At 37.5% G+C, this 20,497-nt stretch overlaps 2 protein-coding genes across 4 annotated transcripts; both read right to left on the reverse strand.

Annotated features, from left to right (window-relative positions):
- Positions 1 to 1,457: 1,457 nt before the first annotated feature.
- On the reverse strand, positions 1,458 to 3,017 carry LOC145232678 (uncharacterized). Its single transcript, XM_080097342.1, has 3 exons — positions 2,483 to 3,017; positions 2,387 to 2,416; positions 1,458 to 1,778 (listed from the first exon to the last, which is right to left on the reverse strand). Exons 1-3 carry the CDS (start codon positions 3,015 to 3,017, stop codon positions 1,612 to 1,614), a joined length of 732 nt encoding a protein of 243 aa, XP_079953468.1. The 3' UTR covers positions 1,458 to 1,611.
- A 1,736-nt stretch (positions 3,018 to 4,753) lies between these two features.
- On the reverse strand, positions 4,754 to 20,497 carry LOC145232019 (adhesion G-protein coupled receptor G6-like). 3 transcript variants are annotated; one of them, XM_080096508.1, is made up of 22 exons: positions 19,931 to 20,497; positions 18,483 to 18,545; positions 17,754 to 17,956; positions 17,457 to 17,616; positions 16,689 to 16,805; positions 16,018 to 16,086; positions 15,508 to 15,678; positions 14,809 to 15,006; positions 13,886 to 13,930; positions 13,310 to 13,411; positions 12,770 to 12,876; positions 11,976 to 12,113; positions 11,164 to 11,346; positions 10,544 to 10,747; positions 9,881 to 9,955; positions 9,456 to 9,599; positions 8,426 to 8,532; positions 7,865 to 8,072; positions 7,300 to 7,411; positions 6,902 to 7,053; positions 6,073 to 6,243; positions 4,754 to 5,545 (listed from the first exon to the last, which is right to left on the reverse strand). In XM_080096508.1, coding segments are annotated over exons 4-22 (2,445 nt in total). In that variant the 5' UTR covers positions 17,458 to 17,616; positions 17,754 to 17,956; positions 18,483 to 18,545; positions 19,931 to 20,497; the 3' UTR covers positions 4,754 to 5,404. The 3 variants fall into 3 exon arrangements, 2 of the variants coding, with proteins under 2 accessions (XP_079952634.1, XP_079952633.1); XM_080096507.1 differs by lacking the exons at positions 17,457 to 17,616; positions 17,754 to 17,956; positions 18,483 to 18,545; positions 19,931 to 20,497 and having other exon boundaries at positions 16,689 to 17,429; XR_013860811.1 differs by lacking the exons at positions 4,754 to 5,545; positions 6,073 to 6,243; positions 17,457 to 17,616; ... (1 more) ...; positions 18,483 to 18,545; positions 19,931 to 20,497 and having other exon boundaries at positions 6,988 to 7,053; positions 7,236 to 7,411; positions 16,689 to 17,429.

Consider the following 20,497-nt stretch of genomic DNA (forward strand, 5'->3'; position numbering starts at 1 on the left):
TGGTACGAAATTTAAACTAAAAAATGCAATAATACGAATTTAATGTTTAATGCGAGGCACTGAATTACATTGGCGGGTTCATGCAGTTTTCAAAAATTATTAACAGTTATAGTATATACCTGGGGTGGCCAAACTGCGGCTCTGGAGCCGCATGCGTCTCTTTGAGCCTTTGATTGCGGCTCTTTAATGTTGCACATGCAATAACTGCAAAGTTTAGCCAAAAAAAACGTTGTTGAGAAATAACTGCAAAAAAAGGAAGATAAAAAGGAAAATATAACTTTTAAAACAGAATGTTTGCATTCATTAATAATGGAGGTAAACCTGTGTGTCTTATTTGTCCAGCTTCGCTCAACCATTACAAAACTAGTGACTTGAAACGTCATTACGAAGCTTAACACAAAAACTTTCCCATCATATCAGCTTAATTTCAAACACCTTGCAGCCCAGGTGGAGACACAACAGCATCACCACACAACAATCATTATTTGATAGCGTAGATTTCATTGTGAGTGAATAAATTCGTTTCTGATTTTTTGTCTTGCGGCTCTTTTCAAACAAAGTTTTGTAATATGCGGCTCGAGCATGAAGCAGGTCTGGCCACCCCTGATATATACTAACACACAAACTCACAAGGCGAGCGGTTTGGGCATTTCCGGTAGGTGGAGCAACGGAGCATAGGCGTTTATGGTGACAATAATACAGCAATTTGAAACATGCTGGCTCAGCAATTATTGTCGCCGTAAACGCCTATGTTCTGTTTCGCCATCTACCGGAAATTCTCAAACCGGACCTTGTGAGTTCATGTGTTAGTAGTTTTACCCACTTAACAAAAGAAAACTGCGACGGCTTAATAAGACACAGAAAAATACGCTACGTTCAAATGACAATTATTTAGTGTTGAACTTAGGATATTGGGCAATTTTCCAATTTATATGTGATTTAATACTTTAATACTTTAGCATATCAACCACTATACACTGCTTTGTCTTTACCATTATTAAAAAACACAGACAACCAGTTACTGTCGATACAAGATCCATAGCCTGCATGTAAGCTACTATTGCACAGAAAGATCCAGTACACAACGAAATGACCCCGTTACGCTACAGAACTGGCAAAAATGTCCATGTGTGCGGTGACCAAGACATTGGACTTGGACTTTTTTGCAGAACAAGTTCGATTTTATCCAGTTATTTTTGTTTTGTTTCACATTATGTTGCAAATATTTCCATTTTGACAAAAATCTCCATAAATATGTTAATTTTTATGATTATCTTATTTTTTTATTTTCTGTCTTACCGCATTCTAAACGTTATCCATATAATGTGGGCTCATCTGAAATACAGTAGCCAATTATTTTCAAAATATTAAACTAAGATGGTTTGTCAATACGACGTTTAGAAGGTCAATGAAAGGACTGTAACAAAAAAGTATTATTATGACACAATTAGGCTTTGTAACCGTGTTTCTCTACTTCAAGAACCTAAATAAGTTTGTAAAGAGTTTTCACTCTACCTCACGACATACCAAACATTATTTTTAAATGTTGAACAATACTGGGCTATAAGAAAGACTCAGGCAGAATTTCATGGTGATATTTATGTGTAAATGTTAGTATACATATATATTATACTGAAACACGTACAGCACGATTGACAGCCCAATGCTGGTCCAAAGCACGGTGGCAGCCCCACACAAGTTCTGGATCTGTGACGCACGCCATTGACTGGTACTAGTGCTACAAGCTGACCAACTTGTCCACGATGACCAGCTTCCTTCTGCAAATATAGGTATTGGTTTAAAAATAAATTTTGATGTGACGTCCTCTCTGTAAATTTGACTAGTTGCTTCGTGTCTGATTCTGTTTGTTTACTGACTATGGTCATCCGAAAATACACGAGAGACCCTAAAACAGGGGCGTGCAACATACGGCCCGCGACACCTATTTTCGTGGCCCGCGCAGACTTCAAAGTACTCTATAATTATGAATACTTTTTACTGCTAGAGCATGGAATGTTGCTATTTGTACACCATCACTGGTATTTTTGACTTTATAAAACGTCACACCGTGATGAGGTTTTATCCACTGTGACGACATATTCCCATTGATGCATCATAGTGTGCATTATGACAGAACTGCCTTTCTAGCAATGATTTATAGGTGCAGTAAATATATTGACATTTATTCTACGAAAAGGTTAGCAGATATCTCCCATTGATCAAACAGTAACTTGATTGTGTGCGCTCTGCTATTAAATAAGCTGTTTAAAAAGATATGTGTTGCTTTATTGTCTGGCCCCCAGCATCATTAAAACTGTAAGTTGTGGCCCACTGCGATAAACAGTTGCACGCCCCTGCCCTAAAACATCTAAATTACAAAGCTTACTTGCCAATTGCTCCAACGCATTCAATCTTGCTGCAAACAAAACACAAAATTGGTTTAGGACAATTGGGTTAATACAAAACAGAAAATAGTTTTCACCTATTAAACTTTCCAATAGAGTTTTGTCGACTTCACCAACAGCGCCCTTGCGGCCTTTGAGACCAACCGAACCAGCTTGGCCTTTTTGACCTTTTGGACCATTAGAACCGGTTCCTCCGCGAACGCCTTTTTGACCTTTAGGACCACGAGAACCAGGCGCACCTTTTTGGCCTTTGGATCCACCAGAACCGACTGCACCTTTATTTCCTTTTTGACCTTTCGAATCTGTGACACCCAAGAAACTATTTACGACAGGACCAGGGGGACCAGTTTCTCCCTTTTCGCCTTTGATACTGTTATTTCCATTGGTTCCAGGCGTACCCGGTTCCCCCTTGAGTCCTACAGGTCCCATTTTTCCAGGAGGGCCCCTTAATTTGGGACCGACTTGGTTATTATCAATCGCATGACGAATACGAAAGGTATCGAAGCTCCTTGAACCGACAGTACAGGTTAAATAGTTGTCTTCTGTTGGCTCAGAAGTTGAACAAGAACCAAGTGCAAGAAAAAGCGAAAATATAAAGTATACACTATGCATCACTGTATATTAGGCTACCTGTCGCTGTCTGTTGTATAATCCTAAATAACAAATACTTTTTGAAGACGACCCAAATTTACACATTTTCATAACTTCAAGTTAAGTTAATTTTGTATTGTTTCAGCACCATTTTAATTTTATTTGGTAGGCATAAACAATTCCTAAGTTACAACCTTGCATATATAGGCCTAATTTATTTTGAATTTCTAAACCCAACTGCCTTTAAAAGTTAGTTTGTACGATTTAAGGCAACCAACTGTCGCGAATATAATTAACTCAAACAAACTGCGTTTTACGGTGTAGCTGCAGCGCATTTAGCCATTATTAACCAATTGTACCTTTTATTATTTTGCGCCCCATACCGTTTTTCACCTTGCTTGTGATTGTTTAAGTGCTATGTTGTGTTTATTTCAACAAGCAAAACAAACTCAATTCAACTACATCAAAGATCCCGTGATCATCTACTGACCAATAGGCTACTCATTCAAAAATTGCTTTTGACTGATGTGATGTATCGCAATTGGACATGCCAAGAAACGTGCAAAAAGTTCGTGAAGCAAAAAAGACCTTGCAAACTCTTGTGAACTGTTCACTCTTACGTTTGTTGCTTGTCCGCGTCCGTTAGATCTATGCATATTATACAGAATTTTAATACAATAGCATAGCAAGCGTGCCCTTTGAGGCTGTGTTTAAAATTTACAATCTTTGAAAATAAAAATTGTAGGTAACTTTACACTAATAGTCATATGGGTTCAATTTCAGCATGAACTGGGGTGGTGCCAACGATTTAGTTGGCCAGAAAGGTAAAACATTTTACTTAATACTGGTAATTATACCTAGTTTACGTTTAGCTGGCCTGGCGAAGCATTTTTAACGCTCTTCTGAAAATCTAAAAGCAAGATAATTTTTTTCACACAATGTCCATGTAATCACAAACGTACGAACACAACCAACACGCACGCGTATCATGTATCAGGCTGCTGTTACGAAATTAGATTTAGATTCTCACGAGCCTTGTTTTGTTTTTCTTATTGTGTTGTATATTCAAGGTTGAAATATGTCGCCTAATCCGTGTAAATACGCCGAATTGGTTTTGCGGGCTTAAACGCCGATGGAATAGGCCCATTCAGTCCGACTGTTACTTTAAGCGTAGTTTGCCTAAAAAGTTGCAGGAATTCTTGTAGTGAAAATAAGGCTTAGGTTTTGGGTATAAAATCCAAGACAAAAATCATTTCACTACGAGTAAAACGCGCGATACCATCGATACAAACGACATTAAGAGAAATTAAAGTTATCGTCAGTAACTATACACGACTCCAAGATGAAGTACAACTGAAAAAAACATACATATTGGAGTTTTGAAAAGAAAAAAGACTTTCAGCGAGCTTAATTGAAAAAAGCTTTGACATGATGCATCCAAGCTCTTTGGTTAAAGAATTAATTTGGTTGAAACCTTTTGTGGGCAGGCATAATTGAGAGTTGTAAGGCAGGCACCAGTTTTTTAAAAAAAACAGGCTTGATTCCAGCTTGTATATACACTTGGGGTTCTTTGTGCTATAATTTTACTAACTTTCGTGCTAATTCTTACAAATTACTGGTTCGAGCCGGATTACAGGTTTGTAGTTTCGGAATTTGGTCTCAATTTTGGACCCGTTTACCACTCTGCATGGCACGGATCCGCTTGGTGAAGCAAATCCAGTTTTTCTGCGAAAGAAACTTGAGCGACTCAAGAAACGTGATGGGTTGACGCTAAATAAATTGGAAGTCAGAAACACCAATATCGAAAATAAAATATCCAACAAAGACATAAAGAAGCAGATATTTCTACGGTGGACCCAGCGATTGGTCCACAAGGATCCAAAGGCCAAAAATGCCTTCACGGAGAAGGTGGTTCTGTGGGCAAGAAGGGCCAAAAGGGTACAGTTGGTCCTATCGGTACAGTCGACGAAGCTTTGTTAAACAAAATATTATGTAAGAATTATTTCTTTGTTTTTTGCATTTTAGTCAGTTGCCCTATACTAATTTGTTGTCTTTTTGTAGCACGATTGGACGCCGTGGAGAAAATAGCTGGTGAGCATTGTTCAAACTTTGGTGGTTTGAAATTAATTCAACAACCTTTACCCAGTGGTTGGATTCAAATTTGTTGTCAGCCGGTTCTCTCACAAAAGTTATATTTTCAGCCGGTTCATTGACAGTATCCAGTAATGCCAACCGGTTCGCTGATCTCATAAAATTTCGTGAGCCGGTTCGATAGAACCGGTGCGAACCGGCTAAATCCCACCACTGGGTATTGTTTCGCAAACTGAGGTTAATAATCAAATATATCAACAAACATGGCGACAACCTAACTAACCCACAATCCATGTGAAACCGAGCCATTGTCAAAATTACGAGTTGTCGTTTTCCAACTCAATTTCCTCAGTAACCCTGTTGAGTTTTTTCTTGCGACAACATTCGGCAAATTTTTCCGCCCAAAATCGCCTGACGTCACCATGGCGTACGCACGTGACCAGAAAGATAAGAATTCCCTGAAAAACAAAAATAATCTTGTTTTTAAGTCTTTTACTTAAAACCAAATACTCCCGCCAAATATTTGCAAAATCAACTGTGATTGCTGGTAAGGCAAAAAAATCATTTATTGCCGAAAAATGCATTTTTGTGATCGCTGTAGCATGTTCTAACTTCCAATTAGGCCGAGAAATTTAGGTTGGAGGTAAAAACATGTGATTTCTACGGTGATTGCAGGTACGGTAAAAAAACGCATTTTCGTGTAATTAAGGATCGCTGTAGCATGTTTTTTCCTCCATTTAGGCCGATAGATTTTACCCAGACAAATTTTACCAGGGCCACTTTCAAGCGTTTACGGTCTATTTTCTTTCGTATTTTTGAACTTGCTAAGAACCATAGTTTCTCCAATTCGACAAAAACACAAAAATGCTGCAATGTTGGATGTGTAAAAAGCCAATAATTTTCCAATAATTGAGCGATTTCAACACGCAATGGTTTATGCTTCGCACCAAACATGCGAGCAATTCGTAAAAAACAAGCTTGTTACCTGGGTAGAAACCATAATCGTAAACAACCAGCTCGATATTTTCAAGTACCATTCATCATTGGAGATCAATATAAAAAATCCCGAAACCCAACAAAGGCCGGAAGTTGTTGCAATTGTGACTGCTGACATCAAGTGGTCAATATTAGTCGGTTGTCGCTGGGTGGACTGGATCTGTATAAAAAAAAATATTCCAGTTGCAGTCAATGTTCCGTTTAATGCAGCCAGGCAAAACCACCCAGAAAATATTTTCGTGTCTCGCAATATTCGGAACAATATAGAATGTTTTTTTTTCAATTAACAGCTGGCTGACAATTAATTTTTTCGAAAAATATAGTTTCACCAAAGGCAGCTGACATCGTGAGTTCTAAATTCTAATAAAACTTAACTAGACGGCAGCAACTATTTAACATATAACGCAAAGTCAGGGCTACATCGAAACAAAACTAAAAAATTTAATGATGAAAGTAACGGCCCAAATAGACGTAGAAACCGACAGGCTTTGTTTTTCAAACATTTAGGCGAATGCTCGTGCCATGATCAGTTTCACCAGTTTATAACCACTTGAGTCGCGTAACAGAATTAAATTATAAAAAGGTGTATAAAAACGGGTGCAACTGATGTGGCCTTCAGATCACTGATGATGGCATGAGCATTTGCCGAAACGTTTGAAAAGCATGTCACTTTTTACGTCTATTTGAGCCGCTATTTTCACCATTAAACTTATGAACAAATTGGTAAGCTTATATAAAGTGTTCTTAAACTAAAAACGTGGTTGCAACATAAAGGTAACTCCACAAACCCAGTGACTATATTTAGACTCATTACTTACTTGTTTTCTTGCACAAGTCAATTTTCTGATTATCAGCACAAAAAAGAACATATTAACCAAAATAAGACAGGCCAATGGAGTAAGGAAGGAAAAGTACAGATGGTAACCTTTAATCCAACATATACTTTCGTCCAACAATTTGCGCGGGAAACCTGAAAATGTTGCACGAAAAAAATTTACTGCGACAGCGAAGTGACAAATTTTGGGGCATTTTTATTTTATCCTACGTCCGTTTTGACATTTTTTCATTTGATTTTTTTGTAGGCTACTTTTGGTTACGTGATTGTATATCTATTTTAATTGTGCGTTTTCGGCTCATTTTCTACGTCATTACTTTTCCATTAATTTTTTTTTTGGAAACACTGCGATGAAGGGATTGAAGCTTTATGTTGTCTTGCCTGTGTCCAAAAATTTCGCTATTCCGACATTTCCACCCACAACCAGAACAGGAGCAAAATAGGAAAACGCCATTGCAAACTTGAAGTAATGATCAGATATCAAATCCAATACCTTGAAAAAATAACACATTGAGTAAAATGAGCAGCTTAAACAAGCCTTTAACAATTTAATGTGGTTGAAGCAACAGTATACACATATGCTGGTCCTATATGGCAAGGCGTAGGCTAGAAAAATCCAGCCTGCGGTGGGATTTAAACCCACGACAGGAGTCTTTTGGGGACTCGCTCTCTACCAACTGAGCTACAAAGGCTCAGTGGTGAAACCGCCGAAAGTTTAATCACAAGCACCGTTGCCTGCCTTGAATGCTGCACATGTCAGCTTCGAAGCAGGGATCACGAATTTGACCATTATTCAGGTAATGTTAACATACATACTATTTTTGTCAAGAGTAAGATTTTAAAATTGTAATTTTTTAGTAAGTGCGCCCTTGGGTTAAAAAGTTGGAGAAACACTGGTTTAATAAAACGAAATCGCCGTTTTTTTTTTTTTTTCTTGTAAAATTACCTTCACAACTTTTCTGCATAAGAAATGCATGTAAACGGCCATCCAACACCAGCTAGTGAGCAGGAAATAATGCAGAAAGGTAGCACTAACGAGACAGTTGTGCTTTTTAAATATATTTCCAGTTCCGATTATGAAAATAATGTAAGTTGCTGACAGGTTTAGACAAATGTTCACAAGTATCTTCATGGGTATTCTCGCTCGCAAAGGTCTACAAAAAACAAGAAAAAGATCCTCAGGAAGGAATATCACAAGTTGGTAAATGTTTATATCCAGGTTAAAATTCAGTTGACAATTTTATAAAGAACAAATTAATTTCGCTAAAAAGCATCTTCAATGTCTATAGAGAGCAATAAAAGGAATTAAAATTAGTAAAAGCTAATAGTTCCTTTACAAACACGGTCATTTCTCAACTGAAAGCCTAGGAGACTAAACTGACTAAACGCGCAATGAAAGATAAAAACCATAAAAGCGTTCCTCAGAAAAATTAATTCAAAATTTGCGGGAAATCTGAAACCAGGAAAGCACAAAAAATTTTTGATGCACATGTGTAGAAAAACTCACCGGGAAAGCAGAATCGATGTGCAAACGGCCAAAAGAGCAACGATTGATAAACCGCACGAAAAAAAATTCCACCATGTCAATGAAACTGAAAACGGGATCTTTGTGCCCTGGAAATCATAAAAAAATGGACACGATCAGTGTTTTTTTTAAGGTGTTTTGGGGGACCGTTTCGGCGGTTTCCCAAATAAGCAAATATGGCTATTTTTTGGTATTTAAATGAAACACTTGCGGTCTCTTAAAACTACTTAGCGGTCACCCAAACCAAACCTTAAAAAAAAACCTGGACACGATTACTAATTTCTCCGTCGTTACTGCCCAGTGGTGACATCAAACTCGTAGGTAAGACAATACTTTTCAGCCTGTTGCTCCCAACAAACTGGAGTGCCATTATATGGTTATACTTGCCAAATACGGCCTATGTCTTGTCACTAGCTGCACTGATGAGACTTTATAGGTTGAAACAGTCTGCATTGTCTACAGCAGTGGTTCTCAAACTTTTTTATTGTCGGGGCCAAATGGTATTTTTTAAGTGTGTAGGGAGCCGCAAAAAAAAGAAACCTTGAGAAAATCACTAAAGAAGATGACTTTGAAAGCTAAAATAGGAATGTTTGGTGGTTTTCTGAGGTCTGGTGCGAGCCGCAAAATAAGTAGTTGGGAGCCGCATGCGGTCCCGAAAACCGAGTTTGAGAACCACTGGTCTACAGCTTATCATTTATTAGCTTGATGCTTTACATTGATACTGTGACATTGAGACGACATCACTTTGGTTCCCAGGCAGATGCTTGGCCATTGGGAACCAGTTTCCTCTGTGGTTTATGCCCGGTTGTGGCGTCGCACAGACTAGGTGAGGCATGGCTTTTATCCTGTTACTCCCAACAAACTGAAATACCGTACGGTGACTATGTTAGCTCATTAGGCCTATCTCTTGTCACCCGCTGTACTGATGAGACCTTATTAGGTTAAAACAGTGTGCACTGCCTGTAGCTTATAATATACATGCACTTATTACGCTTGGGTAAAAGTTATTTACCACAAGGAGTGCAAAGCTGGTGAGATGGTTGCACAGACACGTTGGGAAGGCAGTATTTCCAGCCAACCAGCATCCTTTACTTGACCATAGCTGATTTGCATAATCCCAGAAAACGCACGTATACGTTTTATTCCAGTTGAACTTCTAACAAACAGTTACAAACGTTTTTTAATCAGGCAGAAAATGCAGCAGAATTATCTCAAAATGAAAATTGCTCGCAGTAAAACGAGTACCCAATATTATCGGCTACCTGAAATATGATTTTTTGTATTTAATCGCCCGGTATAAAAAGTATAAAATTATGGGAAGTCAGGGAATTTTGGTATAAGCGATTGTCAATTTGAGTTTTAACAGTGGGTAGTTTATTACTCCAGTGAGTACTTCGAAAAACGCCTTGGAAGTCAGAACTCTAAAAACAATGATACCTTTGACGAGTATTCTATACGGATCGGTGTTACCAGGCTCACAAAGGTGTTCGGTCCCAAACTGACAACAACAACCTACAAAAATATAAACATATTTATTCATTTTGTGTGTATTGATTGAGGGCAAGTGTTTGTTGACCTACAAATTGACCTGATTGACCTGACGAAATTTGCCCGAGCGATTAACCATTCTTTCTTGTGTTAAAGAAGACAGCATCACAAAAAAACGAAATTTTAATTAAAGGAACATCCTTAACGGAACATATGAGGCTTGTCTGAAGGCTAAATTAGTTTTTTGTTCGTTTCATTTTTATCCTGGGTGAGCGGGCAACGCCTGAATGCGTTATGCTCACAATGAGTCCGCCGTCGAGCTGCCTGTTTTTATTGCAAGTCCGCTGAATTATTTATTATTTATTTTTTTTCGTTTTTAGGCAGTTGGTGACTTCAATTTAGTTCAACCCATCAGGAACCACTGGGTTGGAGCAATGCCGCTTGAGTTTTTTGCTCAGGGAAACACAAGCGACCGAGATAGGGTTAGAACCCATGACCTTGTGATCACAAGGCGGTTGCCAAGGGGTCTAGAATTCTTACCTTAAAGCACACCGTAATAACTAACCAAAAAAACTAGAATTTATTGACTTACTGGTCCTAGTTATCACTTACCCATTCCGGTTTTTCACTAGAATGGAACAAGGCGCTTCCACGCAGCAGTAAAACAAACACTCTGCGTGTTACGGTCACAGTTGTATTGAATTGAAAAGCGTTGCCGGGAATATTAATCTTCGTAGGGAAGGTTGCATTCGAAACACTGTTGTAAAATTTTGGACGAAATTCAACCGTTCCGTTGGTTTGGAACACTTCGCGAATCTGAAACCGAAGATAAGCGCTTACTATTTTGAAAAAAAATCTTATGATTGTGTAGAAATGGCTGGGGTACTTTAAAACACGCATTCTACGCAATTTACCAATAAAATGTTGACGGTTAGGGCTATTACGGTTGGGATTGAGGGTTTGCATTAAAATAACATGATAATTCGACCTTGAAGACTACCCCTTCTACTTGCCTAATATTTACACATGCGGAAAATATGTTTAACCATTTTTCATGTTACTCAACAGAAACTGCAAAAAGGTGTTAAACTTGGTGAATTTTTTTAACAAAAATCCACCAATTATGCAGTCTTGTTTTTTACTGCCAAAAATAAAAATGCCAGTTTTGTTATTTGATTTTCACGATAATGCGTTTTTACACCAACTATAGCTGATTTTCATACAAACCAAACCTCTGCCACGTTGTTATAAGTGGAAAAAACCATGGGGTTAGTAAAGTTTGTCACTTTGAATGCCAGATTTGTTAAATCTTGAACCACGTGTGTGGTGTCCAATTTTAAATTTGGGCGGGAAACCAAATCCGCTGCCACGTGGTCTGCTATGCTTAAGGCTGAACTGAATGCCACATTCGTCACCTACAAAAAACAAACGATTTTAAGTGAAGGTAGTAATTAGGTGCAGGCAGTGCATGGTGTAATTCAATTTTTTTGTCAGCCGGTTCTATCACAAATGTCTTTTTTTTTCAGTCGGTTTATTGACAGTAAATCCATTGACATTATCCAGTAATGCCAACCGGTTCGCTGATATCATAAAATTTCGTGAGACGGTTCTATAGAACCGGTGCGAACCGGCTAAATCCCACCACTGGTTGCAGGGTATTAATTGTTTAAAAATTAAACCCCCAAACCGTTCGCTTTTATCAGTAGGGGTGGACAATCTTTTTTAATTATTTTCGGTCGCTTCACAGGCACACTATAGCGTCCGCACATGTGAGCCTAATAAAGTCTAGCGCAGTTTTGGTACCTTCCCTGTTTCAGGGCCATGGCCAATGTTAAGAATATATTGGCACAATTCTTTTAGTAAGAATAAAGTGAGCATACACGACAAGGATCTTTTTCTTTGTATTTCAAGTCAAAATGATAAAAATGCTACATAAATGTTCACATTGAATTCTCAATAAAATTTATGCAACTTTTTCCAGTGTACCACCAAATATAGTGGACAACTTTTTTAATGATACATTTCCACATTAGGTATAACGCACCTTAGTTGAATTTCCTGCGATGTTTGCAAGAAGAGTTACAGATGACTGCAGATCCTTTTGCGTCGCATTGCCACCAGATGTCAATATATTTGCACGCGCCAAAACACTTTGGGCTTGCAATGGGTCGCTTAGGTTCGCCTAAAACAATACAAATCGCTGGATATGTTAATCAAGACTTGACTTGAAGGGGCCAAAAATCCGAGCCCGAATCCGAATCGTTTGTGTGAAGCCCGTTTAGGCCCGTAAGTTTGATTGACAGGCCTATAATTAAGAAGACATAAACAATGGACAATGAATTGAACAATTATCCATTGTGATTCAACAAGAATTTCATTGCGGTGTTTAAAATCAGTTCTAAAGGTTTGATTGACAGACCTATAATAAAAATGATATTCACAACAGACAGTAATAGTAAACAATGGCTTAAACAAGACGTTTAAGATGTTGGACATTAGGTTAAGTCCGGCAACTAGCAACTTAGCTAAAAAAATCAATATTTTAAAAATTACGGACGCACGCCCGTTCGTTAAAAAACCTGTCCCGACTTACAACTCTGTAGCTATCGTTATGAACTCGCTTATGGATTAGCTTTCCAGCATGGGCAAACTTCAGCATTGCCAACCCCAATAGAAGATTCAATTGCGAAAAAAAGCACAGATAGCCAATAACCGCTTTGCACAATCGTGCCAATCTACAATGTTACATAAATTATTCAGCTGTAGTGCCACGCGATGTGTGGGTTAGGCATAGTTTGCCCATCCTTATTCTATATTTTTAGGCTCTAATTAACTTACTGCAGAAATAACTTCGGCTAGAGTTTGATTCTGACATTCCAACACTTTCAAATCTCGCAATCGATAAGGTGGTTGTGCTGGACAATGCATCAACGCTTTGGGATTGCCTAAAAAACGAGGAAAACAAGTTAATACAGACAAAAAAAAATATTTTTTCTATACCCGCGACACAAAATGGCGTTTATGAGGCTCTATCTCGTAACAATATGTTTCACATAGACCAGTGATTCTCAAACGCGGCTCTCAGGGCCGCATGCGGCTCCCAACTGCTTATTTCGCGGCTCGCACCAGACCTCAAAAAACCACCAAAGATTGCTATTTTAGCTTTCAAGGTAAAAAATCTTCAGTGATTTTCTCAAGGTCTCGTTTTTTGCGGCTCCCTACACACTTAAAAAACTACCATTTGACCCCGACAATAAAAGAGTTTGAGAACCACTGATATAGACTCCAATGCAATAACGCTATCCAAATATAGCGTAGTAAACACAAAGTAAACGAAAAGTGGCGAATTCGCTGGTAGCTATCCGTCCCTCTATTTACCTCTCGAACATCTCTCCTGTGACGTCATAGAGCGACCTGGCAGAGCTTCGTGAAAAGTGTAAAGTTGACTTGAGTTTTTGATTTGTGTAGAAGGGCATCTGTCTGTGACGAGATAATGGCTTTATTAGGTACACACACAAAATTGTCCGAATAAGGCGAAGATCCGGATTAACCGATGTCAATTAGTTAAAGCCTTACCACATTACAAATCATTTGTATCTCAAATTAGTCCGAATTAGGCGAAGATCCGGATTAACCGATGTCAAATAGTTAAAGCGTTACCACATTAAAAATCATTTGTACTTCAAGTTTTGTCCGAATTAGGCGAAGATCCGGCTTAACCGATGTCAAATAGTTAAAGCGTTACCACATTAAAAATCATTTGTATCTCAAATTAGTCCGAATTAGGCGAAGATCCGGCTTAACCGATGTCAAATAGTTAAAGCGTTACCACATTAAAAATCATTTGTATCTCAAATTAGTCCGAATTAGGCGAAGATCCGGTTTAACCGAGGTTTACTATATTAACTGTATTACTGTATTTGCATAATATTCCATTTTTAAACCGTTTCTCACCTGAACCAACTGTCGTATTAAGGATAGATGCAACCGAACATGAACCTATAACAGAAAAGTTAAATAGAACATCATGATTCTTAAACAGCTAATATAACCATATGCAGTTGATATCGAACAAATGCACACCACATTTGCTCATGCGTAGAAATAAGCAATGTAGAATCGCGAATCTAGAAGGATCCGAATCCTAAACCAAATTATTCGAATCCTCAGTTTATATCTGCTTTTCTGTTACTAGCATCCTCAGAAATATGCATTTTAAGTACAGGTTTAATATCCACATAATTGCGTCCTCTGGTTTCAGATAAACATGTAAATAGTTGTAATTTTGGTTGTTTCAATTGCAGCAAGGTAAAAATAGAACTGGATTCGTTTAATTGTTAAAGAACAGGGGTGTGCAACATTTTTCGTAGACAGGTCATATAACCAATTTCGACATCAAGCAAGTGCCATACAATTTTTTTATGTACACAATAAATTTTAAATTCTTCCAAAGCATCATAAGGGAATTATTACGTCATATTCGGCGAAGTATCTGCAAAGCAAACTTCTGTACCCAACGGTTGCAAAACGCTGATTTAGCAAAAACTAGTGAAAAATGTTGCTAAATTCTTTGAAGAATTGCGTTTTTTTCTTTGAATCAGTGTGTTGGTGAGGGCCACACTAAATAGCTTGGCGGGTCGGATTGTGGCCCGCGGGCCGCCTGTTGCACACCCCTGTTTCAGAATGTTTTAGAACAGTGAACTACTTCGAATTGCCCATCGTATTATGAAGTGAAGTAACAACAACAACGTTATTTTTTCACTTAACCTTCTTAAAATTACATGCGAAAACAAAATTTCGTATAATCGCATGTATGGTCTAAAATCTGGACGGATTTTCATCACATATGATAGGTCACAATTTCACAAGAAACTTACCTGTAAAATAACAGATGTAGTTGCGGCTTTGATATCTTTCGTTGTCCCATTTTTGATTCCACGATTTTATTTTGCTAACACATTTATCAATTCGAATATTAGCAGGTTGGCCAAACCGCCAATTGGTGTAGGTCAGGGGGCTTCCGTCATCCCATCTGTACAAATCCTTTCTGGCTCCATGCGTTGGGGAATATGCGCCTACAAACGAAGTCCTTGAAATTTACGTTAAACTAAAGAAAAACGAGACATTTACACAGCTGGAAATACTCGTTGTCACGTTTAATTAAACGTTACAAACTCAATAGCTCTAACAGTCAGCATTTCACAGTTTATCTTTAATTATTGCGCCGTTCATCAATAGTTAGCAAATTTTGCCTGATGTCAGTTCTTTAGTTAGTAGAATGTCCCTCCTACCCCCAACAGTTTGTGTTGACTGAAGCTGCATTATCTACGTAAGATAAACTTCGTTTAATCAGGACCCATTTGGACCAACCAAAATTGTCCAAATTATGCGAAGATCCAGGTGAACTGAATCCAGGTTAACCGACGTTTAATGTGTTTACGAAATGTATTTGATTTTTTTAAAGTTTCGTATATGGATGTCCAAATTTTGTTATCAATTATTGTTTGCAACTTTTACCGGCTATTACCAGTATTTTAGAACCATAAGCCGGCTACTTAACAAATCTCTAAGCTTACCAATCCGTGCGGCATCAAATGCGGTATTTTGAAGAAGACAGTTAAGTATTTTTGTTTCCTTGGCATTTTCAACTTTTGCCAAACTACCGCCCCTCTGTTTGCACGCAGCTTTTCCTTCGGAGTAAATCTTTGTATCTTTAGAAACCACGTATATCTTCACAGCGTTATTTTCTGCAAAGGAAACATTTCAATCGTGGCAAGAAAATTCCAGTCTATACGTCTTGTTATATGGAATGCTTTATAACCGGTTGATTTGCTATAACGCCGTCAATAAGCCTGCGCGTAAATCAGTGGTGGAATTCGATTTTTTTGTCAGCCGGTTCTATCACCAAAGTCATATTTTTTCAGCCGGTTCTGTTACAAAAAGTTATATTTGTATTGACAGTAACCAGTAATGCTAACCGGTTCGCTGATTTCATAAAATTTCGTGGGACGGTTCTATAGAATCAGTGCGAACCGGCTGAATCCCACCACTGCCTATAATGATTTATAATGAACTGATGTAGTTACCTCCGCATGAGCTGGGATCTACTTTTTGCAAACACTCATCGTACCTCGTTATTTCCTGAAGGTTGACATCTGTAATAAACAACATGGTTTAAAAACACCGTTATCACAGACTGAGAGTACCAATGTGGCATTCTTAGTTTATTGATAGAAGATTTGTAAAAAACTTTCATATTGTACGTCACCGCTGTGACACTAAACGCCGCGTGTCATCACATGGAAACGCGGTTTCAAAGAACATATACATGTTGCGAAAATTATTTTTTTCCGAACTTTTAATAACATTATATTCTACAGTTTATAGAGCTCTTCTGGTAAAATGTATTTTTATTCTTTTCCCTTTGTTTACGCATTCAGTGTTATCTGATGAAGGCGATCTGTATAGGACGTCGAAACGTCGGAATAAAAATACCATTGCCAGAAGAGCTGTATAAACTTATTATTATGCCTGGCAGCAATAGCTTATGTGTTGTATTCTGAACTCAGGTGCTCTTTTTTCAAGCTTACTTTATCATGCGATTAACCTTAAGGTGTTCAGTAATTTAACATCCCATGTAATAGTAGCGTTATCCAAATTTCAGCGCGTTTTTATGTATGTACCGAGATATCAGTTAAGCAAAGCATTTAAGGCGCAATTATATCGTTTCAAAAACCTTTTCTGCATGACCACAAACCTGACAAGTGAAAAATCGTCGCTAGAATGTAAGTCTTGTCAGATGTCTTCAGGCTTTTTACAGCAGAAACGCTTAGCAGCAAAAACGCTACCATCCAAACCGCCATTCTTTGTTGCACTAAACAAGGTGCGGCCAAACATACAACTTTGTAAGCAACCAAACCACAAGAAAGGACACTCATAAAAGAGATCAACTAACGTGGTTACGGAAATAACCCATGTATGTGTTACCTGCTCCTGGGCGACTTTTCCTGCTAACATAAGCGGAAGCAGATTATAACGTCACAAAAGACGTGTATTGTTTGTGTTTCTTACTTTACATCATTACAACACATATATTGATGTTCCTTGTATTATGGACAGTGTAGCGTGTTTGTACATGTACATTGGTGACTCTCATTTGAAAAAGATAATAACAATTGTACGGTGTAGCTGCAGCGCGTTTAATTAATATTCCACCAATTGTGCCCACCACTGTTTTGCGCCCCATAACGTCTTAACGTTGCGCAGCTATTTCTGGGTTGGTGATTGTTCAGTGCAATTGTGTCGCTATGTGTTCTTTCACCAAGCGAAATAAACTCAATTCAACTAAAAAACATTTTATTTCTATTTATCGTTACAAAGTGACACGCGTTCTCAAAAATCCCAACACGCAAGTTTATTTTAGGCGGTTAAAACTTGTGCTAAAACCCACACAGTTCTGCAAATTGCCAACACTGGCTAATAATCTGCTGCGAGGTTGTCCTTATGGGTAATAATATAAACTTACTTGTAGCCAAGTTGGCCAAGTTAGCGCAGCAGCCTTATGATCACAAGGTCATGGGTTCTAATTCTATCTCCGTCGCTTGTGTTTCCCTGAACAAGAAACTTAAGCGGCATTGCTCCAACGCAGTGGTTCCCGATGGGCGGAACTTAATTGAAGTCACTGACTGTCAAAAACAAAAAAAATTAAATAAAATATAACTCAGCGGACTTGCAATAAAACAGGCAGCTCGAGGGTCTCATTGTGAGCATAACACATTCAGGGGTTGCCTGCCCACCGAGGATAAAAATTAAACAAACAAACCTACAGTATCATTCAGTACAGCGGGAGGCAAGCAGATAGAAACATTTTTTTGCGTCTTTACAACGCTACTTCGGCAATGCAGTGTTTTTGTTCAACAACATCGCTTTGTCTTTTACAGAAGTTATTCCCAAAGCAGGTATTCATTCCGCAAAGGAGTTATAAGTGAGCAGTCCAAAGTCACACCAGAAGCGTTCATTTAGTCCCTGCACAACATATACATACAGTTTTGACGACCTGGCATGGCATGGTATTGACAAAAATAGTAATGATCTACTTTATGTAATCCTGTAGATCTTGTTTTCGCATTATAGTTGTTTCGTTTTCACATTTTACACCATGCCTTGTTTCAGACATGGTGGTTACCGTTATGTTCTTACACCATAACATGGATGTCACCTTCATGCCCTTCCACCTGAGTTAAATTTCTGACAGCTTCCACACGTTTATTGCTTTTTTTGTGTAAACCACCTTTTGACTGCCACATCTATTTTGGACAGCCAGCATCTCAACAAAATATATTTCAACGTTAAATTGCATTTTAGGCAGTAAGGGATTTAACCACTGATTTTGCACATTGTAAATATATAATTCAGGACCAGTGAACTAAAATACACCAAACCTCAGTTAATGTGGACCCATTTAAAGCAAAAATTTGTCTTATATAGGCCAAGATCCAGATTAACTGATGTCGCTTAGTTGAAGCCTTACCAAATTACAAATCATTTGTACCTTAAGTTTTGTCCAAATTAGGTGAGAATATGGATTAACCAAATCCGGTTTAACGGAGGTTTACTGAAAAAGACATTAAAAGTACAAGGTAGAATTCAACAAGTCTTTCAAACACTCACATACACAAACAATAGAAACTGAAACTTGTTTACTTTTTTATGTAGAAAGTGTATATAAAATATATTATAGATTTCTGGCTGTTTTGTAAATGTTAATTTAAGAAAATCATAAAGTAAATCATGAGTCAAACTGTAAAGTCACCATGTCCAATTTGAACCCAACAGGTTATACAAAATCACCTAAAACTTTTAATATTTTGCCCAAAAACCGTAATATAATAATCATATCACTTCAAGAATAATATTGAAAATATTATTATTAAAACAAATATATGTATAAATGCTATTGATGCCAGGCATAATATATGTGCAGTCTATAGGGCTCTTCTGGCAATTGTATTTGTATCATATACATTGTATACTGCAAGAAGAGCTCTAAAAACTCAAAAACAATGTGTAGCTGAAATTTACAAGGATTTTGAAAATATAAAGCTCTTCTGTATTTCTAAAATAATTGGGCTTCCAGAAATTGTTAAATTGGGCTTTCTTTGTTTTTAAAGAAACAGGAACAAAAACTAATTTTAAATTACATTATCTACTAGTGCTAAAACTTGCCAGCAGTTGATGTCAAGGCTTATGTTGTTAGTACTGGCATGTTAAGTACTGGCATTAGTATAGAAACTACCAAGAATTAGTGTTAAAACTAAAATGTAAAAACTCTTAAATGAACAAATCATGAAAAAACAAGAATGGCACAAAAGAGTCAAATATAACAGTTCAATAACAATAAGACCATAAAGCATTAATCTTTGTGTAATATGAACAGCATCAAAATTATCAATAGTGTCTTAAAGTGAGGTCCAAATCAGGGACGGGAAACTCATGGCAAGGGCCATATCTGCACACACTTGATTATTTAATGTGGGGGCAGATCAGTCTGTACAGTTCAAGTTCGGCAGCTGCATGAGTAATTTTTTTCATTTTTTACAGCCATTTTTAGTACTGTCCAGGGAAATTTAGGAATAAGTCCTGTCTGGTCCATTATCATCTGTATGGTGCCCCTAAAAATGGTCCTGCAGGCCTCAGAAATTATCAGGAACTGTTATATTCTGCAGACAGGGAGAGAGTATTTTTTGCATATATTTACACATAATCACATGCTATCAAAAGCAAAAACATTAGTTGTTATGTTTTAAATTTGTTTGAGACAGTATAGCAATTACTTGGCGTTGGCAACCTACTTTCAATTCAATCTCCATTTGTATTATAAAGTCAAAACGTTTTTATAAAGTATTTTTATTCTGTATTTAAAAATCAAGTTTTATTAGGCCTGTGAAACGTAAAAGCAAAATAAACTAACCAGTAACCACATAATAAACCAAAAATTACCATTTAGCATCCATGTTTTTATAAAGCGATTGGGCGCTGGCTTCTCTCTGGTGTTTTTATTTGGAACGTACAAGCTTCATGCAGGCATACAGCTTAATGTACAGCAAATCCCATTTACATAACAATGTCTTTGTTTCGCTAAAATCAAAGAACTCTATAACAGTGTTCTTTGCAGTGTTCGTTATAGTGTTCTTTGCTAAAATGGTCATCACATTCATAGCTACTTAATTCCTGACACAGGCCGTTAGATTGTAGTTTTTGTTTAGTTTGGTAAAACAAAAAAAAGTTTTAGCGATTTTATACTTTCGCGCAATTTCCACGCATGATTGGTTTTCTAGCAATACACTTTCAATCGAAACAAAAGTCGTTGCCATAAAAAAGCTTTTGTGAAAATCGTTAAAAAAGAGTATGTACTGTGTAACTAAACAGTTAAAATGCAAATGACACCAACAAGCAAGTTTTCATAGCTGCACAATATGACAATTTTAAATCAGATAATAAAATCAAAAGCAAGTAAAGTAAATATAGATCTGATAAGTGTCTGTTGTTGCCAAATGGAGGTGTAGT

Source organism: Phallusia mammillata, chromosome 6, assembly GCF_965637545.1.
Source record: "Phallusia mammillata chromosome 6, kaPhaMamm4.hap1.1, whole genome shotgun sequence".
In the NCBI taxonomy this organism is placed as follows: Eukaryota; Metazoa; Chordata; class Ascidiacea; order Phlebobranchia; family Ascidiidae; genus Phallusia; species Phallusia mammillata.